Source organism: Colossoma macropomum, unplaced genomic scaffold (assembly GCF_904425465.1).
Source record: "Colossoma macropomum unplaced genomic scaffold, Colossoma_macropomum, whole genome shotgun sequence".
Lineage (NCBI taxonomy): Eukaryota > Metazoa > Chordata > Actinopteri > Characiformes > Serrasalmidae > Colossoma > Colossoma macropomum.
Genome location: NW_023494804.1, coordinates 4,669,892 through 4,696,835, shown reverse-complemented (window position 1 = coordinate 4,696,835; position 26,944 = coordinate 4,669,892). Strand labels below are relative to the sequence as shown.

The following is a 26,944-nucleotide window of genomic DNA, read 5'->3' as shown; positions in this document are numbered from 1 at the left end:
CAGAACAGCAGAGGGCACCTGCGAGTGAGTCCTCAGTGAATGGGGGTGAATGGAGTTAAATGGCTAAAAACAAAAATTTAAAATAGTTTCTTATCACTCGCCCAGAACTATTCCTTAATTATGGAAAGTAGAAGGATGTATTTCACTAAAAAAGCAAAGAAAACTAACCTGCATATTTCCTTTTTTTCTACAGCAAATGGGCTTGGGGCAGCAGGACGCTAGCATTACTGCTACTGAGAGCTGATTTTTTGGCGAGTGGAGTAGCTCATTGGCTGCTCACGCTCACTGATGTTATGAACGTACATGAGGCAGCATTCTACACAAGACTCCCTAGTCTGTGGTCTCAAAGCAGATCTGCAGAGCTTCCTCAGCCTTTGGTGATCACCTCCTGATTGACCTCTTTGTCATTGGTTGTCTTCAAACCATAGTCCGGTATGTGGGAGTTAGTAGAACCAGGTTGTGGTCCGATCTTCCAAGTGCAGGAAGGGCAGATGAACTCTAGGCATCCTTAAGAATTGCATACAGAAGATCCAGCACTCTGTTCTCCCTGGTAGCCCATCTAACAAACTGGTGGAACTTTGGTAAAGCAATAGACAGTGAAACATGATTAAAATCCCCAGAAATTGCAATGAAAGAGCTCGGGTACCGAGTCTGGAGTCTTGTGATAGCTAAGAGTATGATGTCACATGCCACATCTGCGTTAGCTGCCGGCAGAATGTAAACAGTGACAATAATGGCAACCATAAACTCTCTCAGCATATAGTATGGATGTAAAGCAACAGCTAAAAGTTCAGCATTTGGGCAACAGTGGCTCTCCTTCACAGTAATATGTCCTGGATTGCACCATCTGCTATTCACTAACAGTGCAACCCCTCCGCCTTTTTTCTTACCGCTCAGTTTAGTGTCTCTGTCCCCCCTCATGATCTGAAAGCCAGTGATTAAAACCCTAGAGTCCGGGATATTAGCGTGAAGCCATGTCTCAGCATGTTCAGTTTATCCATCTTAATACCGAGACCTCACATCCCCTCTATGACCGAGGGGATGAAAGGCTTGAAATATCTCATCTCTTCCTTCGCTTAACTCTAGCTTTGCATCCCCTGAACAGTCTCTGTAGTTCTCTAGGAATGGGAACATTAACAGTGTGCAGAGCAGATATACGGAGCTGCAGAAGCTGCTTGCCTGAGTAGGTAAGGCAAGCTGCTCTCTCCACCATTGTTCACTATTCCGAGTCTGAAAGGAACTGCAGGCTCACTTCGAATAAGCCCAATATTCATGACACCACCATAAGAAAGAGACTGGGAAAAAATGTCATTCTTAGGAATTGCAAGGCAAAAAACATTACTAACCAGGAGGGACATAAAAGCTCGTCTAAAATGTTTGCCATAAAACCACCTTGATAAGCCCGAAGCTTCCTGACACAATGTCCTGTGTAGGAAAAGTAGCATTTTTTTAAAGATAACTTTACATCTCGCAAAATGTTAACAGAACATCTTACAATAAGGAAATCATACCAACAGTCAAACATGGTGGTGGTAGTGTGAGGGTGTGGGGATGCTCTGCTGTTCAGAGCCTGGGTAACTTGCCGTAATTGATGGAACCATGAATTCTACAGGAGAATGTCCAGTTGTCAGTTGACCCATTTTTCCACAAATCTGGGCTATAAACCATAAACAGATGGCATCTCTACAGTGATCTGCTCTGTAAAACTTATCTAGCATCTAAGATTTTTGGCTTTCAGCATTTATTTCATGCAGTTACTGAATAATTTGCCGTACGATTTGATCATGTAAATTCACATGGAAAAACCAAAATATATCCTGGTCAATAAGAGGCTAATTAACCTCATCACTCATATGGAAAAAAAAAAAATGAAATGCCGCTCCTAGTTGTGCGGGTGGTTGTGCGGGTGGATTCATACGTATGAATGAACAGGTCAAGAAGGCTAATCCCACCATTCAGCATGTTTCTGGCACATCTTGTTCAGTTCTGCTTTCTTTGTCATGCAGAAAAGAGGCCCGTAAAGGCTTTGCTAATACTTTGTTAGTTAAACATCATGAATATCATTATTGGTGGAACAAAGCCTTGCATCGCCACTTTGTCCATTTCATTTGTTGGCATAATCAAAATACAGCAGCTGCTAGTTATACTGTGTCAAAATTGGATTGTAGGCTTCTTTTGTTATTTGTGGCAAGATGTCAAGCTAAAGCTGTTTGTGATGTGAACATTGGTGCCTCACAACAATAAAGAGTTTTTTTCAATTTTCAATTTTCAATGAAACAGAGGCTTTTTGTGTATTTAGCTTGCTGGATACCATTTTATTTAACCCTTAGGACCCGAAGACGGTAGAAGAAGGTATGTCACTTCAGGAGACACAACCAGATCCTGATATTATTGCTCTGTTGTTTGGCCTTCATATTCCAACAAATGGTTAAAACAGTGACATGATTCACACAACAGCTCACTCATCAGACTCTCACCATCCAGAGTGGTTTCATCCACCTGTGACCATCCAACAGCCAGCAATCCAGCTCCAAAATCACTCAAACCCCACTCGCTAGTGTTATATGACATCTCTGCTTTTAGCCTTCATATTATAAACAAAGGGCTTTCAGTTTACATTGATTTTGAGTATTAAAAATATCTGATATTAAATATGCAACTTAATTTGTAATTAACAATAAATTCTGCCTTGCTGGGTATCAGAATTTTAGCACTGAGCATGAATCCAGGAGGAGAGAAAATCAATTAAAAAAAACATGTCCGTCTTATGCTAATTGTTTATTTTTACTCATAACAACCAATAGAATAAAATCACCATCAAAGCACTTTCAGCTCACAGACCCTCCAGACTAACAATTTTTGAAAGGATAAGTACAACTGCACTTGTTTTCAAGATCTCTATAATTTAAAAAATACAAAATTTAGCAGGCGCTAGGTAAATTTTTGATCAAAAATGACCCAAGTTCATGAACATATGTAATATTTCTGTTAGCATTAACATATCAAACAATGGCATATCTGAGTAGCCCAGGGTCTCCTGAAAATAACAACATATGGCATATGTGACTGTCACATGAAAATACTTGTAATTGTAATTGATCCAAAAAATACCAAAGGTTTCTAAGGGTTAAAGCTGCACTATGTATGTTTTGGAGATTTGGGGATTTAGAGACCTTTATGGAGAGAATATGTCATAGGACATGCAGATGAACATTTTTTTATGCTGGTTGTGTCTCCTGAAGTGGTTGATTCTGATGAGTGCAAGTGCATTGAAAGAGTATTTAGTAATCGTGTTGGCTAATTTCAGTAGCTAGCTACCACAACAATAAAATTTCTTATCTATTAAAAAAAAAGCTCTGGATCAGTCTTGAAGCCTTTCATGGAGCTGTTTCCACCTCTAGAAAGTCAGGTTGAGCTCGGGCTCTGTCACTTTCCTGTATTGTTTGCTGAAGTCTTATAGTTCTGGTCTTATGTTTTATGATGACTGGATTTGCGATTCCATTTTCATGTTGAGTGAGGTGTAAAGGTGTATCTACCACTGAATACTCTCTAAGCATTGTTTCTCCACTATAGTAATGCATTCCATTACTGGTAAGTACAAAATATTTACTACTTAAATAATGGTAAGTGGAACCAAGTTATTTTTATTGCATACCACTCACCTTTATAACCAAACTATGACTTTTACACTCATCTCCAATGAAAATCTTTAATAGATTGACCACAGGTCTTAAAACTAGTCACCCAGCCTGCGGCCTGCAGGTGTCTCAGAGGCATTCCTCTGAGTGTTGACGATGACGTAAACCAAATTATTATTGTAAACACTCCCGCTTCCCTCACCTAGCAATTTTATTTTTGTTTTTTTTTTTTTAGTATCAAATGAGTGACTTATCTCTAGCTAGCCTAGCCAATCATATGTCAGTGAGAGGATTCCTTGATAGGTATAAAGAGGTAAGGCAGAAAGGCAGATCTCTCAGTTCAGTATTACTGAACAGCACTCTTGAATCAGCTCTGTTTGGTAGACCTGCCCCTGATTAAGATGGATGTCATAGAATATGGGCAAAACAATTCAATTCAATACTGCTTTCCTGAAATCAACTCATCTTGCAGAAAAGAGGTCCAAGCAGGCACTGGGGATATTTTTTTATACTGTTTTCTCTCATGTGTATCTGTGTGCACTGTGTTTCTGAATCTGCTGGTGATCATCTCCATCTCTCACTTCAAGCAGCTCCACACTCCCAACCAACCTGCTCATCCTCTCTTTGGCTGTGGCGGATTTTCTCGTGGGACTGTTTGTTATGCCTGTGAACATAATGAAATTAATAGACACCTGTTGGTATCTTGGAGAAGTGGGATGCTCTGTTTATCCAGTGATTCATTTTGCTTCAGGGTCAGGCTCCCTATTTAGCTCGGTTTTCATTGCAGTTGATCGGTACATTGCTGTCTGCGATCCTCTACATTATGCCACTAGAATTACAGTTTGTAAAACTGTTTTGTTTATAATTCTAGGCTGGTCTTTCTGTCTATTCTATGTCATCATCTATTTGTACTTTAATGAGCATTTTCTTCAATTTCAAATATCCACTAGATGCTACGGAGAGTGTGTTCTGATCATAAAATACTCCTGGGTGATTGTTGACCTGGTGGTTTTGTTTCTTGTACCTTGCTCTGTTATACTGGCCTTGTATTCAGCAATCTTTATCGTGGCAAGACGTCAAGCTAAAGCTGTTAGAGCTGTGATGAATGGTGCCTCAAACAAACAGGGAGCTAACGTTTCAAGCTCTTCTGAAACCAAAGCAGCAAAGACGTTGGGTGTTGTAATATTTGTTTATCTTGCTTGCTGGATACCATATAATTTAAGTTCTCTGTCAATTGAAAGTCTGACATCTTCATCAATGGTGTGGACTGTGTTTGGCTGGCTATTATTCATGAGCTGCTCTGTGAATCCCCTAATATATGCCATTTTTTATCCATGGTTCAGAAATTCAGTTGAGTATATTTTAACTTGTAGAATATTTGAATCCTCATCTTCACATTTTAACTTGATTGCAGAGCAATTTTAAGGGTTGCTGAATTCAACTGACTCAGCTGAGGTCACAATTATGTCTAACTCAATAGAGATGTTATTAGATTCTAAATGCTGAATTTATTTTGCTGGTTCTCATACACATATTGGTCTCTAATTTGCTAAATTATTGATCAAAGTGGGTGGATCCACCTGTCTCATGTCTTTCAAGCACTGATATTCCAGATTTTTTTTTTTTTTTTCAAACCGAATGCAGTTGACAAATAGGGATATATTATAGACTTGGAGACTCTGAATACAGCAATGAATACTTCATGCATGTAAGCTGTCATGACCATAACTTACCTGTTATATTTCATATACCATATAATCACTATACTAGTGCTTGCCAACAGGCCTGGAGGCCCACTGCACTGAGCAGTATATTATTGTGCTTCGATGCACCTGCTTCAACCCAGGGGAGTGGAGAGAAGGGGTTGTTAATGAACTGATTAGCTGGATCAGGTGTGTTGAGGCATGGGGAAAACGCAAAATATGCAGGGGAGTGGGTCTCTAGGACCAAGATTAGAAAACACTTACGTAATAATGTCCCGGACATGACCTTTAGTTCTTTTCTCTTATACAACTCCACTGTTTTAATTGTGAGGCTTCTTCTAGTGATGCGTCACAAATAATATTTGTATGCTTCATATTTGCTGACTGTGTGAAATTGTTTTTTGCTACTCTGATGCTTAGTTCAATCAGTCACAAGCAGTGTACACAAAATACAGAGCCTGTAGTTACACAAACACACACACACACACACACACACACACATACATATATATATATATATATATATATATATATATATATATATATATATATAGCTGCTGTTGGAAGAAAACCTTGTATCTCCATTTTTGTTGTTTTTCAGTTTTTTGACATAATCTGAAAATACCTGTTGTCCTTCACATTGTGTAAATTTCATGAAGAATGGAACAAGTGAAATGGCCCAAAATGATGTGGAAAGATGTCTGGTTCCATTGACTTACATTAAAATTGAAGTAGGTTTTTACCCTCTCCTGTAAAGTTGCCATTTTGGAGATACAAGGAAAATATATATATATATATATATATATATATATATATATATATATATATATATATATATATATGTATAGGCTAATTTTGCTCCATGAATTTTCCTAACCAAATTCAGTTGTTGTTTTATTATTATTATTATTATTATTATTATTATTATTTATTTGTTCATGGTCCCCTCAAATGTCTTACATTCAAATAAAATTATTTGCCCAATGACTGAGTCCATAGGAGTCCTGACCACTGAAGAACAGGGTAAAAGGGGGCTGACAAAGTATCAGAGAAACAGATGGACTACAGTCTGTAACTGTAGAACTACAAAGTGCACCTATATAGTAAGTGGAGCTGATAAAATGGACAACGAGCATAGAAACAAGGAGGTGGTCATAATGTTATGCCTGGTCGGAGTGTGTGTGTGTGTGTGTGTGTGTGTGTGTGTGTGTGTGTGTGTGTGTGTGAGGGTGGACAACATGGACAGGCTGCTGACTGGCTACAGCTGCTAAAGGAGAACCCTATGCTGGACACTTGTGATATTTTAAACATCTGGTATTTTTACATAAATTGTTATGGCTGTATTAATTTGAAAAACAATAATGTGGTGGGTCCACCAGACCCAACACCACACAAGAACTTTATAGAACTTTTTTTTTCTTTTGTTCAGTTATACAAGTCTTCAGCTGTGGAACTGTACAGGGCTATTGTTATTGTATATTGTGCTTCATAATGTGTACAGGCCAGTCTAGGACCCACACTCTCTGATTACACAACCATGCTGTTGTACCATGTGCAGAATGTGCATTAATGCCACAACTGACCCTGGCCTTTGAACTTTATGCTGGTAACATTAAAGGTGGTCCTTTTCTAGTTTGGCCCAGAGACAACAATATACATTATTTTCATAAAAAAAATTACAATATCCAGTATTTCCAGGTGAAACGTGTCGATACTGTGCATTAGTCTTTTTCAGATGAGCATGAGGCCAGAGAAGTCGGCAGCATTCCTGCACATTGTTAACATATGATTTCCACTGTACATGGGACAGTCTTAACTTTGTTAAAACTGTTAAATTTGTGGTTGCAGCAACAAGCGGCATTTATTGACAACATTTTTTTTTAAATATTCCTGGGACCTATGTGGTATTACCCATCACAGAAGCATTCTAGTTTTTAATGCAGAGCCATCTGATGGATCAAGGGTCACAGAAATTCAATTATGGTTTTACACTTGCTGTTTACATGCTGTTTCCATACAGAGGTTTTTTTGGATTTTGTGAAACGTTGATGATATCACGCACCACAGAGAGTGAAACACTTAAAATCCTTGCAATATCTTGCATACTGCACACTTAATACAAATGACATAATACAAGCTTAGAATATAGCAACATACTGCAGCAAACCTCTACTGGCTGGTGCTGGTCTCTAGATGCTCATGAGATGGCCATGCTGATGGCCGTGGCAGACGTGTTCGTCCGTTAAAGCTATGTGGTATGTGTTTATTGTGTTGTTCTGTGTCAGGGAGTGGGTTTAGTAATGTGGGTTGGTGGTCTCTCTGAGGGTGAAGTGTATGGTTAGTTGAGACCTTCTCCATGGATGTGTGCTTCTTCATCTCTTTTTCTGCCCTTGTGTTTTACAAAGACCACTTCTTGTGGTGGAATCATGGCCTCCCCTGTGGCTTACTCTACACTGATGTCAGTGTCACTGGTGTCAGGGATGCCACAGAGCCCCAGGAAGGTGACCATTGTTATGTACTGCAGAAACTGACTTTTGTGATGAGGTCACAAGTAAGATTTCCTTCTGACAAATCTTCCATGCAGATCATATTTGTGTAAAGTAATATTTTACACTAGAACTATGCACCACCACTCCTGTTCTCTTTGTAGTCCTGTTCTCCTGCTTTGTAGGCATCAATTAGCTTGATTGTTAGATCCTCAGTCAGCCGCTTTGAGGAGCCCATGGTTGTTGAGTATTAGCACTAAGATTTGAAATGTCAAAAAATGCATTACTCTTTGGAATTGTCATCATCTGACAATTCCTATTGACAATTCATAACCTGTCTAACTAGTCCAACCAATTAATCTGCCTTACCAGACCAAGTCAGTTAGGTTCTGAGATTTTTGCATGACACAAATACTATTTTAAAAATGTTTTAATACGTAATTAATGTAAGTTAATTAATCATACACACATGTATGACTGTGTGTGTGTGTGTGTGTGTGTGTGTGTGTGTGTGTGTGTCTGAGTGAGTGATGGTAGGAATGCATGGTTTATTTTATATTATTTTATTTATTTAGTTATATTTTGTATTTATTTTATTTTATTCACTACATGTAAATGTCTGTCTGGTACTGTGCACTGTGAGCTCCAATAACCAAAACCAAATTCCTTGTATGCGTAGCATACCTGTCCAATAAAGCTTGATCAGATTCTGATTAAGTTAAGAAAATATAAAGTAAATGTCACCTGACATTTGTAGAAAAATGTTGGTAGCGCTTTAGAGTGGGCAATTACATGGTAATAACATTGTAATATTATGGTAACAAGTTGTATTAACCTAAAAGTCACATGATCTTAAAGTACTAGCTTAAAATTGACATGCTAATTTCTATTTGTTAATAATAATTAATGAAAAGTTAAGATAAAGACCTAAGAACATAAGATAAAGAAAAATAAAAAAATAAAAGATGTATGTGGTGTGATGTGTTCGTTTTTTTTTTTCTTTGTGCTGAAAGGATAACACTTTACTAGAGCGCTGCAGCGTAAGCTTGCTTTGACATAAGCTTGACAAACGTAAGAAAACAAATGCTGTCAGCAGTCATGACAGAAATATTAACAAAATCATGACAGATTTCTTTCAGTAATCTGACAGTCATGTGAGCCTTACCTGTCATGATAGATGCCACAATGTTTGATATCATGATGGTTATTCTTACATGCTGTGTACTAGTGTTACCCATCATGACATGAAACATGACATTTATGGTAACAGTTACTGATTACGGTAACATGACACTGTTATATTTTTTGGACCCAATCTAACATGACAATAGACCAGCCATGACATGTTTATGGCATGAATATATGTCAATGTTCTGTAGCAGGGTTCAAGTAAAGCATTAGCAATGAAAGGTTGCCATACTGTGATTTCATCATTGTCAATTACCATGCAGTCTCACTAATTCCAGACACTAAGGCCCAATCCCATTTCTTATTTTTACCCCTACCCCTTGTTTTCGAGTGTCACCTTGCCCATTGGAACTGAGTTGAAATCTTTCCAACGCAAAACACACTTACACACCACCACCACGTCAGTGTTACTGCAGTACTGAAAATGATCCACCACCCAAATAGTACATGCTCTGTGAGGGTCCATGGGGGTCCTGACCACTGAAGAACAGGGTAAAAGGGGGCTAACAAAGTATCAGAGAAACAGATGGACTACAGTCTGTAACTGTAGAACTACAAAGTGCTCCTATATAGTAAGTGGAGCTGATAAAATGGACAATGAGTGTAGAAACAAGGAGGTGGTCATAATGTTATGCCTGATCGGTGTAGATATAACTTATGTAGTCTTTGCCACATTCATTTATTTGTTTCACATAATTTTGTGATGCATTTCTTACTTAATGTAATTAATGTTTTTTTTTTTTAACAATTTATTATTTGTGCCCAATTTTTATTCAATTGTTTATGTTTGCTTTTAAGGCACTAATTAATTGCTGTCTTTATATATATATATGTATATGTATATATGTATGTATATGTGTGTTTGTGTGTGGTGGCTGCTCAAGGAACTCAATTCAATTTCAATTTAGATATTATGTTTGCTGTTTATTTCAGAAAAGCCTACACACTGTGTCATGCTACTTTTTCCTAAGCTCTGAGTAATGTACCAACCATGTTGTACTGTAATAATAAACATTAATTATAAACCATTTTATAATTGCTTATTTATTGGTTATTAAATACACATTCTTGTATCTACATTCCATTCCATCAGCTCCACTTACCTTATAGGTGCACTTTGTAGTTCTACCATTACAGACTGAAGTCTGTGCTTTATCTTGTTAAAACTACAGTTTAAGCCATCCAAAGTATTCATTCGTAACATTTATGAATGCTGTGCAAAAAAAGGTTTTCATTACAAAATCTGATACTTACTGTCTCATCCTTATTAAAATATTAATCATAATAACACATTCAGTGAACGGTGTCTTTTAGTCTGTCATTAAATTTCAATATAAAGAAAAGATTTTTTTTTTTTCTGCATGTTGATTTTAAATGTGACCATTGATCTCATGGACCAACTCAGTGGAGGGTGAGGTGGGTTATGTCATTGCATAGACTAATCGATGAATTTCTGAAAAAAAGGTCACCAACATGTCAGGCGTTCCTTGATGTTGGGTCCATTCTTTGTAAAATCAGCAACTGTCTTTAGTTATAGAATGGTATTGTAAACATCCCCACCATCGTATCTCTCCTGAGCTGGCCGACCCTGTAACAAATGATGAAATCTTGAATATTACATGAGTTAATAAGGTTAGGGGTAAACTAACCACTCATATCTCAGTGGGAGGGTTCGTGCTTATGTATACTGCCCAAAAACTGGCCAATCTTACTGATCAGTTTGATTTTGCAGATCTCAGTCTATTTCAGATGGATGAGACAGATTATATGCAAAACATCACCATTCAATACTGTTTTCCTTACATTAACTCTTCTTGCAGAAAGGAGGTGCGAACAGGCCCTGGGAATTTATTTTTGTTTGTTTTTCTCTCTTGTGTATCTGTGTTCACTGTGTTTCTGAACCTGCTGGTGATCATCTCCATCTCTCACTTCAAGCAGCTCCACACTCCAACCAACCTGCTCGTCCTCTCTCTGGCTGTGGCGGATCTTCTCGTGGGACTGTTTGTTATGCCTGTGAATGTAATAGGATTCATAGACTCCTGTTGGTATTTTGGAAAAATAGGATGTTCTATTTTTCCACTGATCACTTTTATCTCAATGTCAGCATCTCTCTGTAGCCTGATTTTCATTGCAGTTGACCAGTACATTGCTGTCTGTGACCCTCTGCTTTATTCCACCAGAGTCACAGTTTGTAAAACCTCATTGTTAATCATTCTGGGCTGGTCTTTATGTCTGCTTTATGTCACCATGTATTTGTACTTTAATGATCATCTCTTTCAATCTCAGATATTCACTAGATGTGATGGGGAGTGTGTCCTGGTCCAAAAATATTCCTGGGTGATGATTGACCTAGTGTTTTCCTTTCTGACCCCTTGCTCTATTATACTGGTCATGTATGCAATCATTTTTAACGTGGCGCGACGTCAAGCTAGAGCTGTTAGAGCTGTGGTAAATGCTGCCTCACATAAACTTGGAGTTAAAGTTTCAAGCTCTTCTGATACCAAAGCAGCAAAAAAAATAGGCACTGTAATTTTTGTTTATCTTGCTTGTTGGATACCATTTTATGTAACTTCTCTTTCAGTTAAAAATGTCTCATCCCTATCAATAGTGTGGACTGTGTTTGGCTGGCTACAACTTATTAACTCATCTGTGAATCCATTAATGTATGCCATTTTCTATTCATGGTTTAGAGCATCAACTACGTATATTATAACTGGCAGAATATTTGAAAACTCATCTTCAAGATTTAATTTGTTTCCAGAGAATTTTTAACTTTAGGCTGCCAAAAAAGTCAAGACCACTTCACATCATTAACCACATTAGAGTATCATAGATACAAGCATTGAAATTTAAAAAGAAAGAGTTGTTGGCAAATAAGATACAAAAACTGTGTACAGAGAGTAGGGGGGCAGAAATGAGTAGCCATAAGGCTTTGATTTATAGATAATGTTTTCAGTTACAGGTCGTCATGTATGCTGATCATATTCAAGCCTATTTTTATTTATTTTTATTTTTATTTATTTTTTTTAAATCATCATCTAGACTAAATAATGACTCAGCACTGGCAACTGAATATTAGTATCTTATGTAACATTTATGTGTTTGTATATGTTGTGTGAGACTTTTACCACTTTTGTGAATGTTCTTGATTTTTATCATAATTTTATATTTCTGTATACGATGCATACATTTCTGTCAGGCACTTGTCTGTCAGAGGGAACAGTACTTTGCTTTTAACTTTGTGAATGCAACTTAAACATCCCATGATTAGTGAATTCAGATGATGTTGTCATGTACCTTAAAAAATGCATCATTATGTCAATCAGAACAATAGGCCACCTTCACCAACCGTTCTTAAGAAGAAATTTTTTTCTCAAAATCCACTTATCCAGTTTTCTGACCAAGATTCTGACCTTCAGCGATGTTTTCTTATTTGGGATTTGTTCTTAGGTAAGAACAGAATCTACACACACTCAACAGCACAAAAATACAAACAGTTCTGTGGTTTAAGAACACATCATGAATCTGACTTAGATTTTTTCTTAGGACCTTTTCTCAAAAACAAATCTAAGAAAAAAACCTAGGATGATATCGGTGAATAGGGGTTATTTTCTAAAAGTTTGACAACTTGGACAAATGAAAACAGCTTAAATATCACTAGGCTGAATCTGAAAAATTTCACAATCTTAATATTGTTTGTCAGTTGCTTATTTCTATTATGATACAAAAATCAATATATGTATGAAATCGATACCTATTTCTGTATATCATAGTTTGTTTATATTTGCCAGTCCCTCATGAGCACCCTGTTTCTTCATGAATTAGGATAATAGCACTGTCTGTCTGAGTATTTAAATACAAACGTTATCAATGATCACACAGACTGGGTTGTTTTAAGCATGATGTGTAAAACCTTAACAAACAGAGATGAAAACAGACTTCAATCAACAAACCATATCTGTGATTTGTTAAGATGTATGTCCATTACACTTTTTTGATAGGTTAATGTCTCACAGTATTATGGCAGACACAATCTTGAATGACTAAACCCAAGCAAGTTTTAACATGGTGTCAGATTTTATTACCTATGCTTATAGATCATGAATGGACTAAGATGTTCCACCTTCAGTTATCAGTTTTTTTTGCAAAAGTACTTGGATCATAATTTTACTAAAGTGAGTTTTACTTGAGTATGACCCACAAACAAATTAATTTCAAAAAATCTCATGTGCAAAAACTTGCATGTTATGAGAGCTTATGAGGCTTTTGATTATGGGAGATGAGTTCTAGAATTTCTCCCATAATCATATTACACCTAAAAATGGGTCACCTATATGGCAGTCTGAGGGTTATGGGGTATTAGACACTGTTACATTCTTAGGTGGCCATTTGAGTATCAGATGAGTGAATCATTTCAGGGATAAAACTAGCCACTTATTCGGCAGTAGAAGATTCATACTTTGGTATAAAAACACATGGCAAATGACCAAATCATCAGTTCAGCATTACTAACCAACACGCTGGATCAATTCCAATTGGCAGATCTGTATCTAATTTAGATGAATAACACACAATATAGGCAGTGCATTACAGTTAAACACTGATTTTTCTCTCATGTATGTCTATGTGTGCTGTGAATCTCAATCTCCCACTTCAAACACTTAACTCTTAGTCTTATGTTGGTATCTTAGAAAAATGGGATTCTGTATTCTTGTAGTCATCAGTTCTGGTTCATCATCAGCATCTGTCTGTAGCCTGATTTTCATTGCAATTGATCAGGTCATTGCTGTCTGTGTCACTTTGATATATACTAAAGTTACACATTTTAACATGGAGCACTTTCTTATTCCTTTCAAATAACAAAATAAATAAATAAGTAAAGAAAAATTAAGAACAAAACAACGAATGTAAGGAAATGTCACGCATTCAGCCAGTCCTCAGATGGACAAGGACTACATCTCCCAGAATCCTCTGAGGAATCACGTGGCGGAGCTACTTCCCTCACACCCGGAGTCTGACTCGGACTCCAATACCCAGACTTCCCAGCGAAGTCACATGACTCCTGACCGGTCCTCATGCTCCTATCAGCGTTCACGTTCACCTGAATACTAATATGTTTCAGCTGTGTCTATGTCATATGACTCAGATAGTTTAGTTTATAAGCCCGGGCTTTAGCCATTGTTAGTTACAGAATACCTCGCCTAACATGCAGACGGCAGATCCAGAAGCTTTTCAAGAAGCTTTGACGGAGCAAGGACAACTCCTCGGCCGACATCAGCAGGTTCTCTCTGGAGTGACTCACTCGCTAGAATCACTAGCCCACCAGCAAGCAGAACAACAATCTCAGTTGGCCCAGCTGGTCGCCAGTGTTAAGGGCTTGAGTAGCCAACTGCAGAGTCTAAATCTGACGGAACCAGAGGTCAACATCGCTACTCCTGTGGCTCCCGTTTCGAACACTCATGCAGCGTTCCCGGTTAGTAAACCAGATAAATTTGAAGGAAATCCTGACAAATGCCGAGGTTTTTTACTCCAGTGTTCTGTTTTCTTTGATAATTCCCCAGCCAGTACTGATCAGGCCAAGAGAGCATTCATTGTTTCTAGGCTAGCCGATAAAGCGCTAGAATGGGCTACGGCCAGCTGGACACACATTCACTGCTTGTCATAATGTTCAATTTCTCACTGAATTCAAGACAGTGTTTGATCACCCTGTACGAAGGTAAAGTTAGTGGGGAACTATTGTCAAAACTTCATCAGGGCAGTCGCACAGTAGTAGACTACTCATTAGAATTTTGAACCCTAGCAGCCAGTAGTGGCTGGAATGAAGCTGCCCTCTTAGTCATGTTCTGTCAAGGACTAAACACTGACATTTTGAATGAACTTGCATGTAAAGATGATGACTTGAACTTAGATCAACTCATTAATCTAGCTATCAAGGTAGATCATCTCTTGCATCATCGCAATAAACCCACGTCGGAAAGAAACACTAGAAGGGTACTCTAGCGAGTCAAAAGCACACCTGAAACCAGCGAAGCCCCAGAACCCATGCAGTAGGGGTGGGAATCTCTAGGCACGTCATGATTCGGTTCGATTACAATTCAGAGGGCTGCGATGTGATTATAAAACGATTAACGATGCATCTCGATGCATCTTTTTTTTTCTATATAGCATTTATATTTTCTCACTGTGTGAGCTCAAGTTTCGAGTTCAAGTTTATTTGTCATTTGCACAACATGTCAGGACATTTATGCATTGAAATGCTTGTGGTGAAGCTCAGCTAATCACTCTACAGAAAGTAAATATGTAAAAATAAAAATACAAGATAAAACAACTGAAATATATTAAATATACACACAATATACACAGAATATAGCCACTTTAAAATGTATATTGTCTCTAAGTGACTCGGTGTTACTGTTATTTAAAGTGACTTGGTACTTTTAAAGCAAAGTATTTGTAATGATCCATAATGAATTTAACTAGAAGGCTCTCATTCACTGCTCTTGTTTGGAGCACGAGTGTCAGTAAAGTATCTTTGAAACGGGACATGTGCAACATAGAGCGAAAGCCCTGTTTCTCAATGACTGAGAACTGGTGTGCAGACTGCATGTCACACAGTAGCGATACGTTATTCGCATTTATAAGCAGCGCAGTTGGTTTCCTGGTACGTTAAATCTGCAACGAGAGACTGTCACACACTAAAAAGTGGCGAAGCTGAAGTCGCTTCTCTTTCAAATTCTCCCATTCCACCTTAAATGGTGCCGCATTTACATTCGGAGGCTCCGTCAGAATTTAAGGTGCAACGGGTGAATTCGAACAAGAAGCTGGAGAATAAGAAGCAACTTCAGCCTCGTAAAACAGTCGAACGTTGAGAGACATTTAACTGATCTACTTCTGAGGAAAAATTTTCCGGCGGAGATGGGAGGAAAGTGGCTGTAGGCGAAGCTTAAAGCAGAGCGAAGTAAATCTGCGTTTTAGTTTATATTGTTTAGTCCATACTAGGACATTATCACATACTGACACATACTGGACATTAAATGTTGTGGCTCCCAAGGTGGTTTGATTTTTGTTGAAAGGACAAAATGTTAACATTTGTGTTGTGACTCCTGACCTAACCTGGCTTTAATGCAGAGGGAGCCGGTCGGATTTCTCCCTCATCCAGTTGTGTTTTTGTTATGTGCCACCACAGACTGTCCGGGCGCTGCACGTCCGCACTTCCAGTTCCGCCTTTTGCGTTCCGTCAACATTACGTTATAAATGAAATATTTAGAAAATCGATTTTTGACATTTGTGAATCGATTCAGAATCGTTCATGTCCGCATCGTGATGCATCTAAGAATTGATTTTTCCTGCACCCCTACCATGCAGTGTGACTCATCTCGACTGTCACCTGAAGAGAGACTTTGTAGGTTAAGAAATAACCTTTGTCTGTACTGTGGGAACGCTGGACACCAGGGTCGTGATTGTAAGGCGAAGCCCCGAATAAGCAAGGCACCAACCCCTGGACAGCACGTGGAGTATACTAATGTGGTGAGTGTTCCCACAAAGGGGCTTGGTTTCAAAGTCGTTTCTGTTACCTGTCAATATATACATATATACGTCATCCTCATTCTCTTGTTCTTTCAGCCCTCATGGATTCCAGAGCAGAGGGAAATTTTATCCATGCACGGCTATTGGAGCAACTACAGATGCCTGTGGAGAATCTACAGACTGTCTTGAAGGTGACTGCCTTAGATGGAGGACCAGTAGGGGAGGGGACCGTTTCCAAGATCACTAAACCTTTGACGTTACAAACCAGTGCTCTTCACAAAGAAACTCTGTCATTTCTAGTTTTGGAACAATCTGAGTTTGAACTGATATTAGGACTCCCCTGGCTAGAAATCCTTCTATTTCCTGGTCTGAGCACACAGTCACAAAATGGTCTGACTTTTGCTTCCAGTCATGTATTACCCCACCATCAGTCTCAGTTTTGTCAACCTCTGTAGAAAGCCCCAATGCAGAAGCCACTTTTCAGATCCCACCTGAGTATCTAGACTTAAAGGAGGTCTTCAATAAGAAGAATGCAACCCAGCTACCCCCACATAGACCCTATGATTGCGCAATCGAGCTGATAGAAAACCCAACCTTTCCCAAGTCCCGAGTATATCCCCTGACTCAAGAAGAACAAAAGGCCCTAGATGTGTACATTCAGGAAGCTTTAGAACAAGGGTTTATTAGATCCTCAACTTTCCCAATAACCTCTAGTTTTTTTTTTTGTTTTTTTTTATTAAGAAAAAGGACAGAGGTTTATGTCCTTGTATAGATTATCGGGCCGTAAATCAGATCACCAAGCCCTATCCTTATCCTCTTCCCCTGGTTCATTTAGCCCTAGAGCAATTAAAAGGAGCAAAGGTTTTTACTAAATTAGATCTTAGAAGTGCCTACAATCTCATCCAAGTCAAAGGTGGAGACGAGTGGAAGACTGCATTTATGACCACTAGGGGGCACTATGAGTACCTTGTGATGCCCTCCGGACTCTCTATCGCCCCCTCTGTCTTCCAGGCCTTCATCAATGAGGTTCTCAGGGACATGTTAGGGAGGTTTGTTATGGCATATCTAGATGATATTCTCATTTACTCCCCTGACCAGGAATCACATGTGCAACACGTTCGTGCTGTCTTGAAACGACTGTTAGATAACAACCTGTTTTTGAAAGGAGAAAAATGTGAATTCCACCTACAGTCTGTTGCCTTCTTAAGATATGTAATTAGTGATAAGGGAGTGATCATGGATGATCACAAAGTGGAGGCAGTAGTTCAATGGCCCACTCCCACCGCAATTAAAGAATTGCAACAGTTCTTAGGCTTCGCCAACTTCTATCGCAGATTCATTAGGAATTTTACTACCATAGCAGCCCCTCTCATGTCCCTTCTCAAAGGCTCACCCAGGAAGATCCGATGGACTGACCAAGCAGAGACTGCCTTCCAACACTTAAAAGAAACTGTCACTACTGCTCCCATCCTCAAACATCCTGATCCTACCCAACCTTTTGTAGTAGAAGTCGACAGGCTCCCCTCAGAAATTACATCCCATAGCCTTCTATTCCCACAAGCTGTCTCCCATGGAAAGAAACTATGGTATTGGGGATAGGGAGTTACTTGCGGTCAAGTTAGCCTTAGAAGAGTGGCGACATTGGCTTGAGGGAGTTAACCACCCTTTCACGGTCTTAACCGACCATAAGAACTTAGAATATTTTCGTAATGCATGGCGAATAAATGCACATCAGGCCAGATGGTCCCTGTTCTTTGCCAGATTCCATTTCAGTATCACTTAGAGACCTGGGTCTTGTAATACTAAGGCTGACACTCTCTCCCGACTCCATCAAGAAGATCGTATTATAACTGACTCTGAAACAACCGAACGTTTCCTACCCCCAGAAATATCTGTTTCCTCTATACGTAATTGGCATTAGCCAATACTTCATTTCCAAGTCAGTGCCCCACCTGTATGTATGTACCCCAGTCATTTCTTGAACAGCTAATAACTTGGGCTCATTCTTCCCTGACTTCAGGTCACCCAGGTGAAACCCGAACTCATGAACTGCTGTCCCACAGATATTGGTGGGAATCCATGTTGAAGGACATACATTCCTTTGTTTCTTCATGTTCCACCTGTTCCCAATGTAAGACCCAAAAACTCTGCCTGCAGACAAACAAATGCCCCTTCCCGTGCCAGTTAGACCCTGATCCCATATAGCTGTAGATTTCGTGACCGATCTCCCAGAATCGCAAGGATTCACCACAATTTTGACAGTCATAGATAGATTTTCAAGAGGGGTAAGATTTATTCCTTTCCCAAACATACCCAGCACCTTTCAAACCACTGAAGCTTTGTTTAATCATGTTTTTAGATTTTTTGGTATCCCTGAGGACATAATATCTGATAGAGGACCCCAATTCACTTCACAGGTATGGGCAGGATTTTTTTTGTCATGAAAACCCTTCTGACTGGTATAGATTTTTAGCATGGGCAGAGATCGCTCAGAACTCCCTAACCAGCTCCACCACAGGGATGATTCCTTTTCAGTGCTGTCTAGGGTATCAACTGCCATTAGCACCATGGACCGGTTCAGCTACAGACGTTCCAGCCATTGATGACTGGATGAACCAGAGTGAACAAGTCTGGGAGGCCACACACAGACGCATTGAAACAGTTTTGCAGAGGAACAAGGAACAAGCAGACCGGCACAGGAGCCGCACTCCCGTCTATCAACCTGGAGACCGAGTCTGGCTGGCCACAAGGGACTTTCGTTGTGCTGAGGGAAGTAGAAAACTCCAGCCCAAATATGTTGGGCCCTTCAAGCTGGTGAAAAGGATAAATGATGTGACTTACAGGTTAGATTTACCCCCATGGTTCCAAGTCTCACGTTCTTTCCATGTTTCTCTTCTCAAACCAGTTGTTGCAGGGCCCTTGGACGAAGCTTCACCGGATGTCACACCACCTCCACCGGAGGAGATAGATGGGGCTCTAGGCTATGCTGTCCGTAGGTTTCTGGACTCGAGGCGACGGGGTGGAGTCTTGCAGTATCTGGTGGACTAGGAGGGTTATGGTCCAGAGGAGCAGTGCTTCCACAGTCAGCACCCGGAAAAACCTGCTCCACATCCCAGGGGCCGCCCATGTAAGGGGCTCCCAGCTTCCCTTCTGGATCGTTTGCGGGAACCCCGCGATCGGACCCCGTCAGTCTAGCGCCTTGGCAGCTCTGGATCAGCCCCTGTTCAGAAGTCCGGTGATGGGTTAGGTGGTCGTCCTGGTCATCCTTGTATGTACCTGGTCGTCCTTGTACATCCCTGAATCTACCAGTAAAACCTTCCTTTCAATCCGCGAGCGTCTGATTTTTGGTGACACATTATAGGAAACTAATATTAACTATCGCTGTATGATATTAAATGCTGCCAACATTACATTACTTACCATGATGCCACATGATGACTGCATATTAAAAGCTGTCAGCCATTATAACCTCACACTCCCTCCACTCCCCCTGCTAGAGGGACTCCATTTGGACCTGTCTAGAATGGCTCATGCTTAACCCTGGCTACACCCCTCCACAGTACACACATCTGCAGCTCAGTCATAGACTCATTTGGTCACATATATATGTATTACTTTGTGTCTGAGTTCTAAGTCATGTTTCTTATGTTGCTGTTTCTGTGTTCGGCCCTTGCTTTGTTGTCTGCTTTTTGGTATATGGATTAGCGTAGTGCGTACCTGCCTCCTTGTTTTTTTTTTTTACCTCTGCCTGCCTGGGGGACTCTGATTGTTGGATTTTGTCCAATTAAGCTACTCTGCACATGCAGCCTGCCTACAAGCCCCTTTAATTAAAAAAAGACTTTGTTGACAAAGGTTGCAGTGAGCAACATGCCCCACATGGCCGGCGCAAACCCCAGCTCCTCACTGCCTGTCCTTTCTCTGAAGTTTGATGGCACACCAAAGAGGTGTCAGGAGTTTGTGGGTGAGGGCCTATTTTGTTTATCCCACTACAGTCAGCTGTTCCACTCTGAGGAGTCTACACTGGGGCCTTCCTTGGGCGGGTGGGCATTTCAAAACAACGCTACTCACTCACTGACCTCAAGTTCTGGGACCTCTTCTAGTTCACCTTTGGCCTTTTGTTTGAGGAAGAGGAGTTCTTACAAGTCTGCTAAGTAATAATTCTGGAGCAATTTACCTTCTGTAATTCACCAGACTCAGAGCTTCCTCAGTGATAGCAGTCCTCTTTGAATCATCAACACAGTAATGTAATTAGATTACATTATGGCAGTACCCCTCATGAGGAAATGTGTTTTCTGTTGCTAGGCAGCATTTGGTAAGTAGATTGAACCCACTTTATTAATCTAATGCTAGTCTGTCTTGTACTACCTGTAATTTTTATTTATTTATTTATTTGGTTATTGTTTGGAACTGTGGCATGCAGTGTCAGTATCGACAATGAGGACAATGTATATGACTGATATCACAGAGCTGGCGCATGCAAACAGAATATGTTCACGGGGTGGGTTTATAAGCATTACATTACATTTACATTTACATCATTTAGCAGACGCTCTTATCCAGAGCGACTTACACAAAGTGCTTTGTCTATCCAGAGAAAGAATCTTTGCTAGTTACCAATAGGTTAGAGAGAAAGCCAGTCCTAAGCTCAGATACTGCTAGAATCAGAAAGTCATTGACACCTAGTGAAAAAGGAACAGAGTTAAACACAGAGCAGTGCAATACAATACAATACATAAGTGCTGTACAATACATTACAATCACTACTTAATTCAGTGCTCATTTAAGTGCTGTATAAACAGATGTGTCTTCAGTCTGCATTTGAAGACAGCGAGAGACTCTGCTGTTCGGACAGCCAGTGGGAGTTCGTTCCACCACCTGGGTGCCAGCACAGAGAACAGTCTTGAAGGATGGCGGGTCAAGCCGAGCTGTACTCAAAGCTCGAAGGGCTCGTGGTACAGTTTGAGATTTGACCATTGCCATCAAGTATGGAGGGGCTGGTCCATTTTTGGCTTTGTAGGCAAGCATAAGGGTTTTAAATCTGATGCGTGCAACTACAGGAAGCCAGTGAAGGGAACGCAGCAGTGGGGTGACGTGGCTGAACTTTGGGAGATTGAAGACGAGTCGTGCTGCTGCATTCTGGATGAGTTGCAGAGGCCTGATGGCCTGCATTGGAAGACCAGCCAAGAGCAAGTTGCAGTAGTCAAGCCTTGAGATGACAAGAGACTGCACTAGCACCTGGGTGGCCTAAGCAGCAGTAAAAATGCCAATAGCAAAATTTGTAAAGACAGTATGTCTAGGACAGGTAAAGGTAGTGGGTAATATACTAGTTTGAATTTTTGCTAAGGTTTAATTTCACAGGTATGCTACAAATAATTCAGCTAATGTACAGACAATGTAAAACATGCAAATGGGGGCCCTTTAATGTAACCTCAATGGCTGAGGCAGGCTTCTTCATAAAAGAAGAAACTATTTTGCGCAATAAAATTATTTCACATTTACTTCAATTGTTACATATGAATCTTAGTACTAATTATACAACCCCAATTAAACATTAGGATGCTGTATAATGTAAATAAATGTAAATATGTTGAAAGTGAGACATTTTACCATTTCATGAAAAACATTAACTCATTTAAAAAATGATGGCAGCAATGCATCTCAGAAAAGTTGGGACAGGGCCATGTCTACCATTGTGTAGCATCCCCTCTTCTTTTGACAACAGTCTGTAAACATCTGGGAAGTGAGGAGACCAATTGCTGGAGTATTGTCAGAGGAATGTTGTCCCATTATTGTCTGATGTAGGATTCTAGCTGCTCAACAGTCCTGGGTCTTCTTTGCCAGATTTTTCATTTCATGATGTGCCAAATGTTTTCTGTTGGTGAAAGGTCTGGACTGCAGGCAGGCCAGTTCAGCACCCGGACTCTTCTTCTGGGAAGCCATGCTGTTGTGATGGATGCAGTATGTGGTTGAGCATTGTCTTACTGAAATATGCAGGGCCTTCCCGGAAAGAGAAGCTGTCTGGATGGGAGCATATGTCGTTCTAAAACCTCTACATACTGTTCAGCATTGATAGTGCCTTTCCAGATGTGTAAGCTGCCCACACCATAGGTATTAATGCAACCCCATACCATCAGAGATGCAGGCTTTTGAGCTGTGCACTGATGATAAGCCGGGTGATCCTTCTTTTCTTGAGTCTGCAGGACACGTTGTCCATGTTCCAAAAGATTCCAAACAATTCCAAAAAGAATTTCAAATTTTGAATCATCTGACCACAAAACAGTTTTCCATTTTGCCTCAGTCCATTTTAAATGAGCTTTGGCCCAGAGAAGACGGAGACGTTTCTGGATTATGTTGACATATGGCTTCTTTGCATGATACAGCTTTATGGATTGCATTTGTGGATTGCATGGCAAACTGTGTTCACAGACAATGATTTCTGAAAGTGTTCCTGAGCCCATGCAGTGATTTCCAGTACAGAAGCATACCTGTTTTCAATGCAGTGCTGCCTGAGGGCCTGAAGATCATGAGCATCCAATATTGACTGTTGGCCTTGTCCCTTGCATACAGGGATTTCGCCAGATTCTCTGAATCTTTTGATGATATGTACTGTAGATGGTGGGATATCCAAAGTCTTTGCAATTTTACGTTAAGAAACATTTTTCTGAACTTGTTCCGCAATTTTTAGATGCAGTTTTTCGCAGATTGGTGAACCTCTGTCCATCTTTGCTTCTGAGAGACTCTGCCTCTCTAAAATGCTCTTTTATACCCAGTCATGTGAGTTAGTTGCAAATAGCTTATCCAGCTGTTTTTTTTTATTAATACCACTTACTTTTCCAGCCTTTTGTTGCCCCTGTCCCAACTTTTTTGAGATGCATTGCTGCCATTAAGTTCTAAGTTTAATATTTTTCTTGAAATGGTAAAATGTCTCTCTTTCAACATCTGATACATGTTCCATGTTCTATTGTGAATAAAATATGGGTCTATGAGATTCGCAAATCATTGCATTCTGTTTTTATTTACATTTATTTACATTTTACACAGAATTACAACTTTTTTGGAATTGGGGTTGTATAATAGCCAGCTGAATGCATTCCACATCAATAAAGAAAATGTCAAGGTTTCAACTGACAGAGAACTTAAATAAAATAGTATCCAGTAAGCAATATAAATTAATTATAATTCCCATTCTCTTTGCTGCTTTGCATTCAAAAGAACTTAAAGCTTTAGCTCCATGTTTGTTTGTTTGTCCACCACAGAAGCACACCAGTTTTTTTCATGCAGTGCTGTCTGAAAGGTTAAAGGTCATGGCCATTCATTGGTGGTTGTCTGCCTTTTCCTTTATACACAAATTTCTCTGGTTTCCTTTAATCCATTGATGTTATGCACTGTACAGAGTGAAATACTTAATCTGTTAAATATGAACTGCATAATTGTCTATGGAAAGTTCTTTTAATCGGTTAAATTTGCAGATTTCTTTTTAAAAAACCTTTCATAACAGTTCTAATCTTTATTTACCACTGTTCCAACTTTTTTGCAATGTGTTGCATGCATCAGTTTCAGTTTTCTGAGTGTATATTTAGAAAAAAAAAATAAGTTGGTAATTTGATTACATATCCTGTACTGTTTTCATCAAAGTTGATTTATAAATCAGTGCTTCTGTTTTTATTTGCATTTCATGCCCTGCCCTGCCTCACTAATAATAACAGTTTATAATAAACAAACCCCAAGCTATCCGCTCACATTCACAACTAAATTCCTGTGACCTTTGACCCCTCAGGTGGTGCTACATTAAAAACAGACATACTTCTTTGATGGAAATCAGCACATGTGCTTGGATGTGCTTAGACAAATGGTTGTCAAACTCTGTGCATCCCTAAATGCAAGTTAAGACTGCACTATGCACAGCAGAAGTCATATGTCAACAACATCCAGAAATCCTGCTAACTTCTCTGGGCTTGAACTCATCTGAGATGGACTGATTCACGGTGGAAACATGTGGTTTGTGTATCAGCCTATTAGGTTGATCATGGAAATAGTGGACGACCTGTTTTCAGGGCCTAGATTGTTACCAACATAAAGATCAAATGCCAGGGTCTAGTGCAACTCTGCATGTGCTACAACAGCATTGCTGCATAAACAGAAGTCTAGCGGGTGCTAGACTGGCCTGAGTACCTCTAAATAAAAAGCTGTGATCATTTTGAAGTGCAAAATATGACAATCTCTATACAGTGTTGCAGCTAAAGATTTGCAAAACTAAGAATGTCAAAAAAATAAATATAATATAAGAAAAGGTGATGTAATACTGTGGTAAACATGCCCCTGTTAGACAATAAAGTTTATAGAGAAAGACAATAAATATCATGTTTTGTACTGTTTTCAGTGTATTAGAGGCCAAACAGAACTTGCTAAATCAATGTTTTGTTTTTGTTGCCATTTCAAATAATATTTCAACTTTTTTTAGAATTGGGCTTGTAATGATGTGTGACAAAAGAAACTATTTACAGCTCACAACTGGTACTATAGAGCCTGAGGGCTTTTAGGGTAGACATCATGGCTCCAGTGACTCCTATTGCGTATTATGACACTGGCTAAGTTTAAAATCTTGTTGACAGATATCCTTTCTTCAACAGATGACTGAGAGCAGCTTGATTTATTCCAAATCTGGGTGTATGTAAGTGCAGAAATATAATACAGACTGGGAAAAAAAACAAAAAAAAACAAAAAAAAACCCCCAAAAAAAAACACAGACCTAAGTATTTAGAGGGAATATAACTTAGTTTGGTGGCAAATATGAAAGACAAACCTCATTTGCAGTACAGAACTTTTTTTATGTATATGTAGTATCATAGAGGCCTCACAACAAAAACAGTGGGTTTGCTGAAGATACCAGAAAAATGGATGATCAAAGTATTATTACAGAAGAGAATAGTACAGTGTTTCCTAACTCTGCTGATACTGCCTGCATATTTTAGTATGCTCTCAGGGTGTGCATACTAGGGTGCACTGACACAGGAAAAATGCTAAAATGTCCAGATAAGTGGGCCTCTGGGTCCATAAGGGGAAGCAGTGGTATGGTGTAAATATGATATATGATTATGATAAATTACTGAACTGATTCAGGAAACATAGGATTTAGATGTACAAGAAGTTAAACAGGCATATGTGTAAATATATTGGCAATTCACATACAAATCTGCGAATAAAAACCAGCAAAATAAATTCAGCATTAAATGATATACTACACTCTCTACTGAAAGAGGACATATAAGTTTGAAATGGCATCAGCTTAGTCAGTTGAATTAAGTCGACACTTAAAAATTCTCTGGAAACAAATTAAACTGTGAAGATGAGGATTCAAATATTCTACAAGTTACAATACTCTTAATTGAAGCTCTGAACCATGGATAAAAAATAGCATATATTAGTGGATTCACAGAGGAGTTCAAGTATACTAGCCAGCCAAACACAGTCCACACCATTGATGAAGATGTCAAACTTTCAACTGACAGAGAACTTAAATAAAATGGTATCCAGCAAGCAAGATAAACCAATATTACAATACCCAACGTCTTTGCTGCTTTGGTTTCGGAAGAGCTTGAGAATTTAGTGCCATTTGTCTGTGAGGCTCTATTTCTCACAGCACTAACAGCTTTAGCCTGACGTCTTGCTATGATAAAGATTGCTGAATACAAGGCCAGTATAAGGCAACAGGGGGCTAGAAAAAAAAGGACAATGTCAACAATCACCCAGGAGTATTTTATGATCAGAACACACTCTCCGTAGCATCTAGTGATTATTTGAGTTTGAAGAAGATGCTCGTTAAAGTATAAATAGATGATGACATAGAATAGACAGAAAGACCAGCCTAGAATTATAAAGAAAAGAGTTTTACCAACTGTGATTCTAGCGGCATAATGTAGAGGGTCACAGACAGCAATGTACCGATCAACTGCAATAAAAACTAGGCTTAAGAGAGATCCTGACCCTGAAACAAAATGAATCACTGGATAAATAGAGCATGCCATTTTTCCAAGATACCAGCAGGAGTCTATCAGTTGCATTATGTTCACAGGCATAACAATTAATCCCACGAGAAGATCTGCCACAGCCAGAGAGAGGATAAGCAGGTTGGTTGGAGTGTGGAGCTCCTTGAAGTGAGAGATGGAGATGATCACCAGCAGATTCAGAATCACAGTGAACACAGATACAATTGAGAGAAAAATATACAACAATAAATTCCCAGGGCCTGTTTGGACCTCCTTTCTGCAAGATGAGTTGTTGTCAGGAAAGCAGTATTGAACTGTAAAGGGTGCGTCATCCATCTGAATCATCAGCAGGTTTATCAACTGGAACTGACTGAAGTAATTGTAACAATAATAACCAACTTGGAGATTTGGTCTTC

General features: G+C 39.3%; 2 protein-coding genes and 1 pseudogene across 2 annotated transcripts; 2 read left to right on the top strand and 1 right to left on the bottom strand.

Annotated features, from left to right (window-relative positions):
- Positions 1-4,039: 4,039 nt before the first annotated feature.
- Positions 4,040-5,063, top strand: LOC118825034 (annotated as a pseudogene).
- A 5,692-nt stretch (positions 5,064-10,755) lies between these two features.
- On the top strand, positions 10,756-11,787 carry LOC118825275 (trace amine-associated receptor 13c-like). Its single transcript, XM_036595885.1, has one exon. The coding sequence runs from the start codon at positions 10,765-10,767 to the stop codon at positions 11,785-11,787; it is 1,023 nt and encodes a 340-aa protein (XP_036451778.1). The 5' UTR covers positions 10,756-10,764.
- A 14,066-nt stretch (positions 11,788-25,853) lies between these two features.
- Positions 25,854-26,864, bottom strand: LOC118825161 (trace amine-associated receptor 13c-like). Its single transcript, XM_036595714.1, has one exon. It carries the CDS (start codon positions 26,862-26,864, stop codon positions 25,854-25,856), a length of 1,011 nt encoding a protein of 336 aa, XP_036451607.1.
- Between the last annotated feature and the right edge of the window lie 80 nt (positions 26,865-26,944).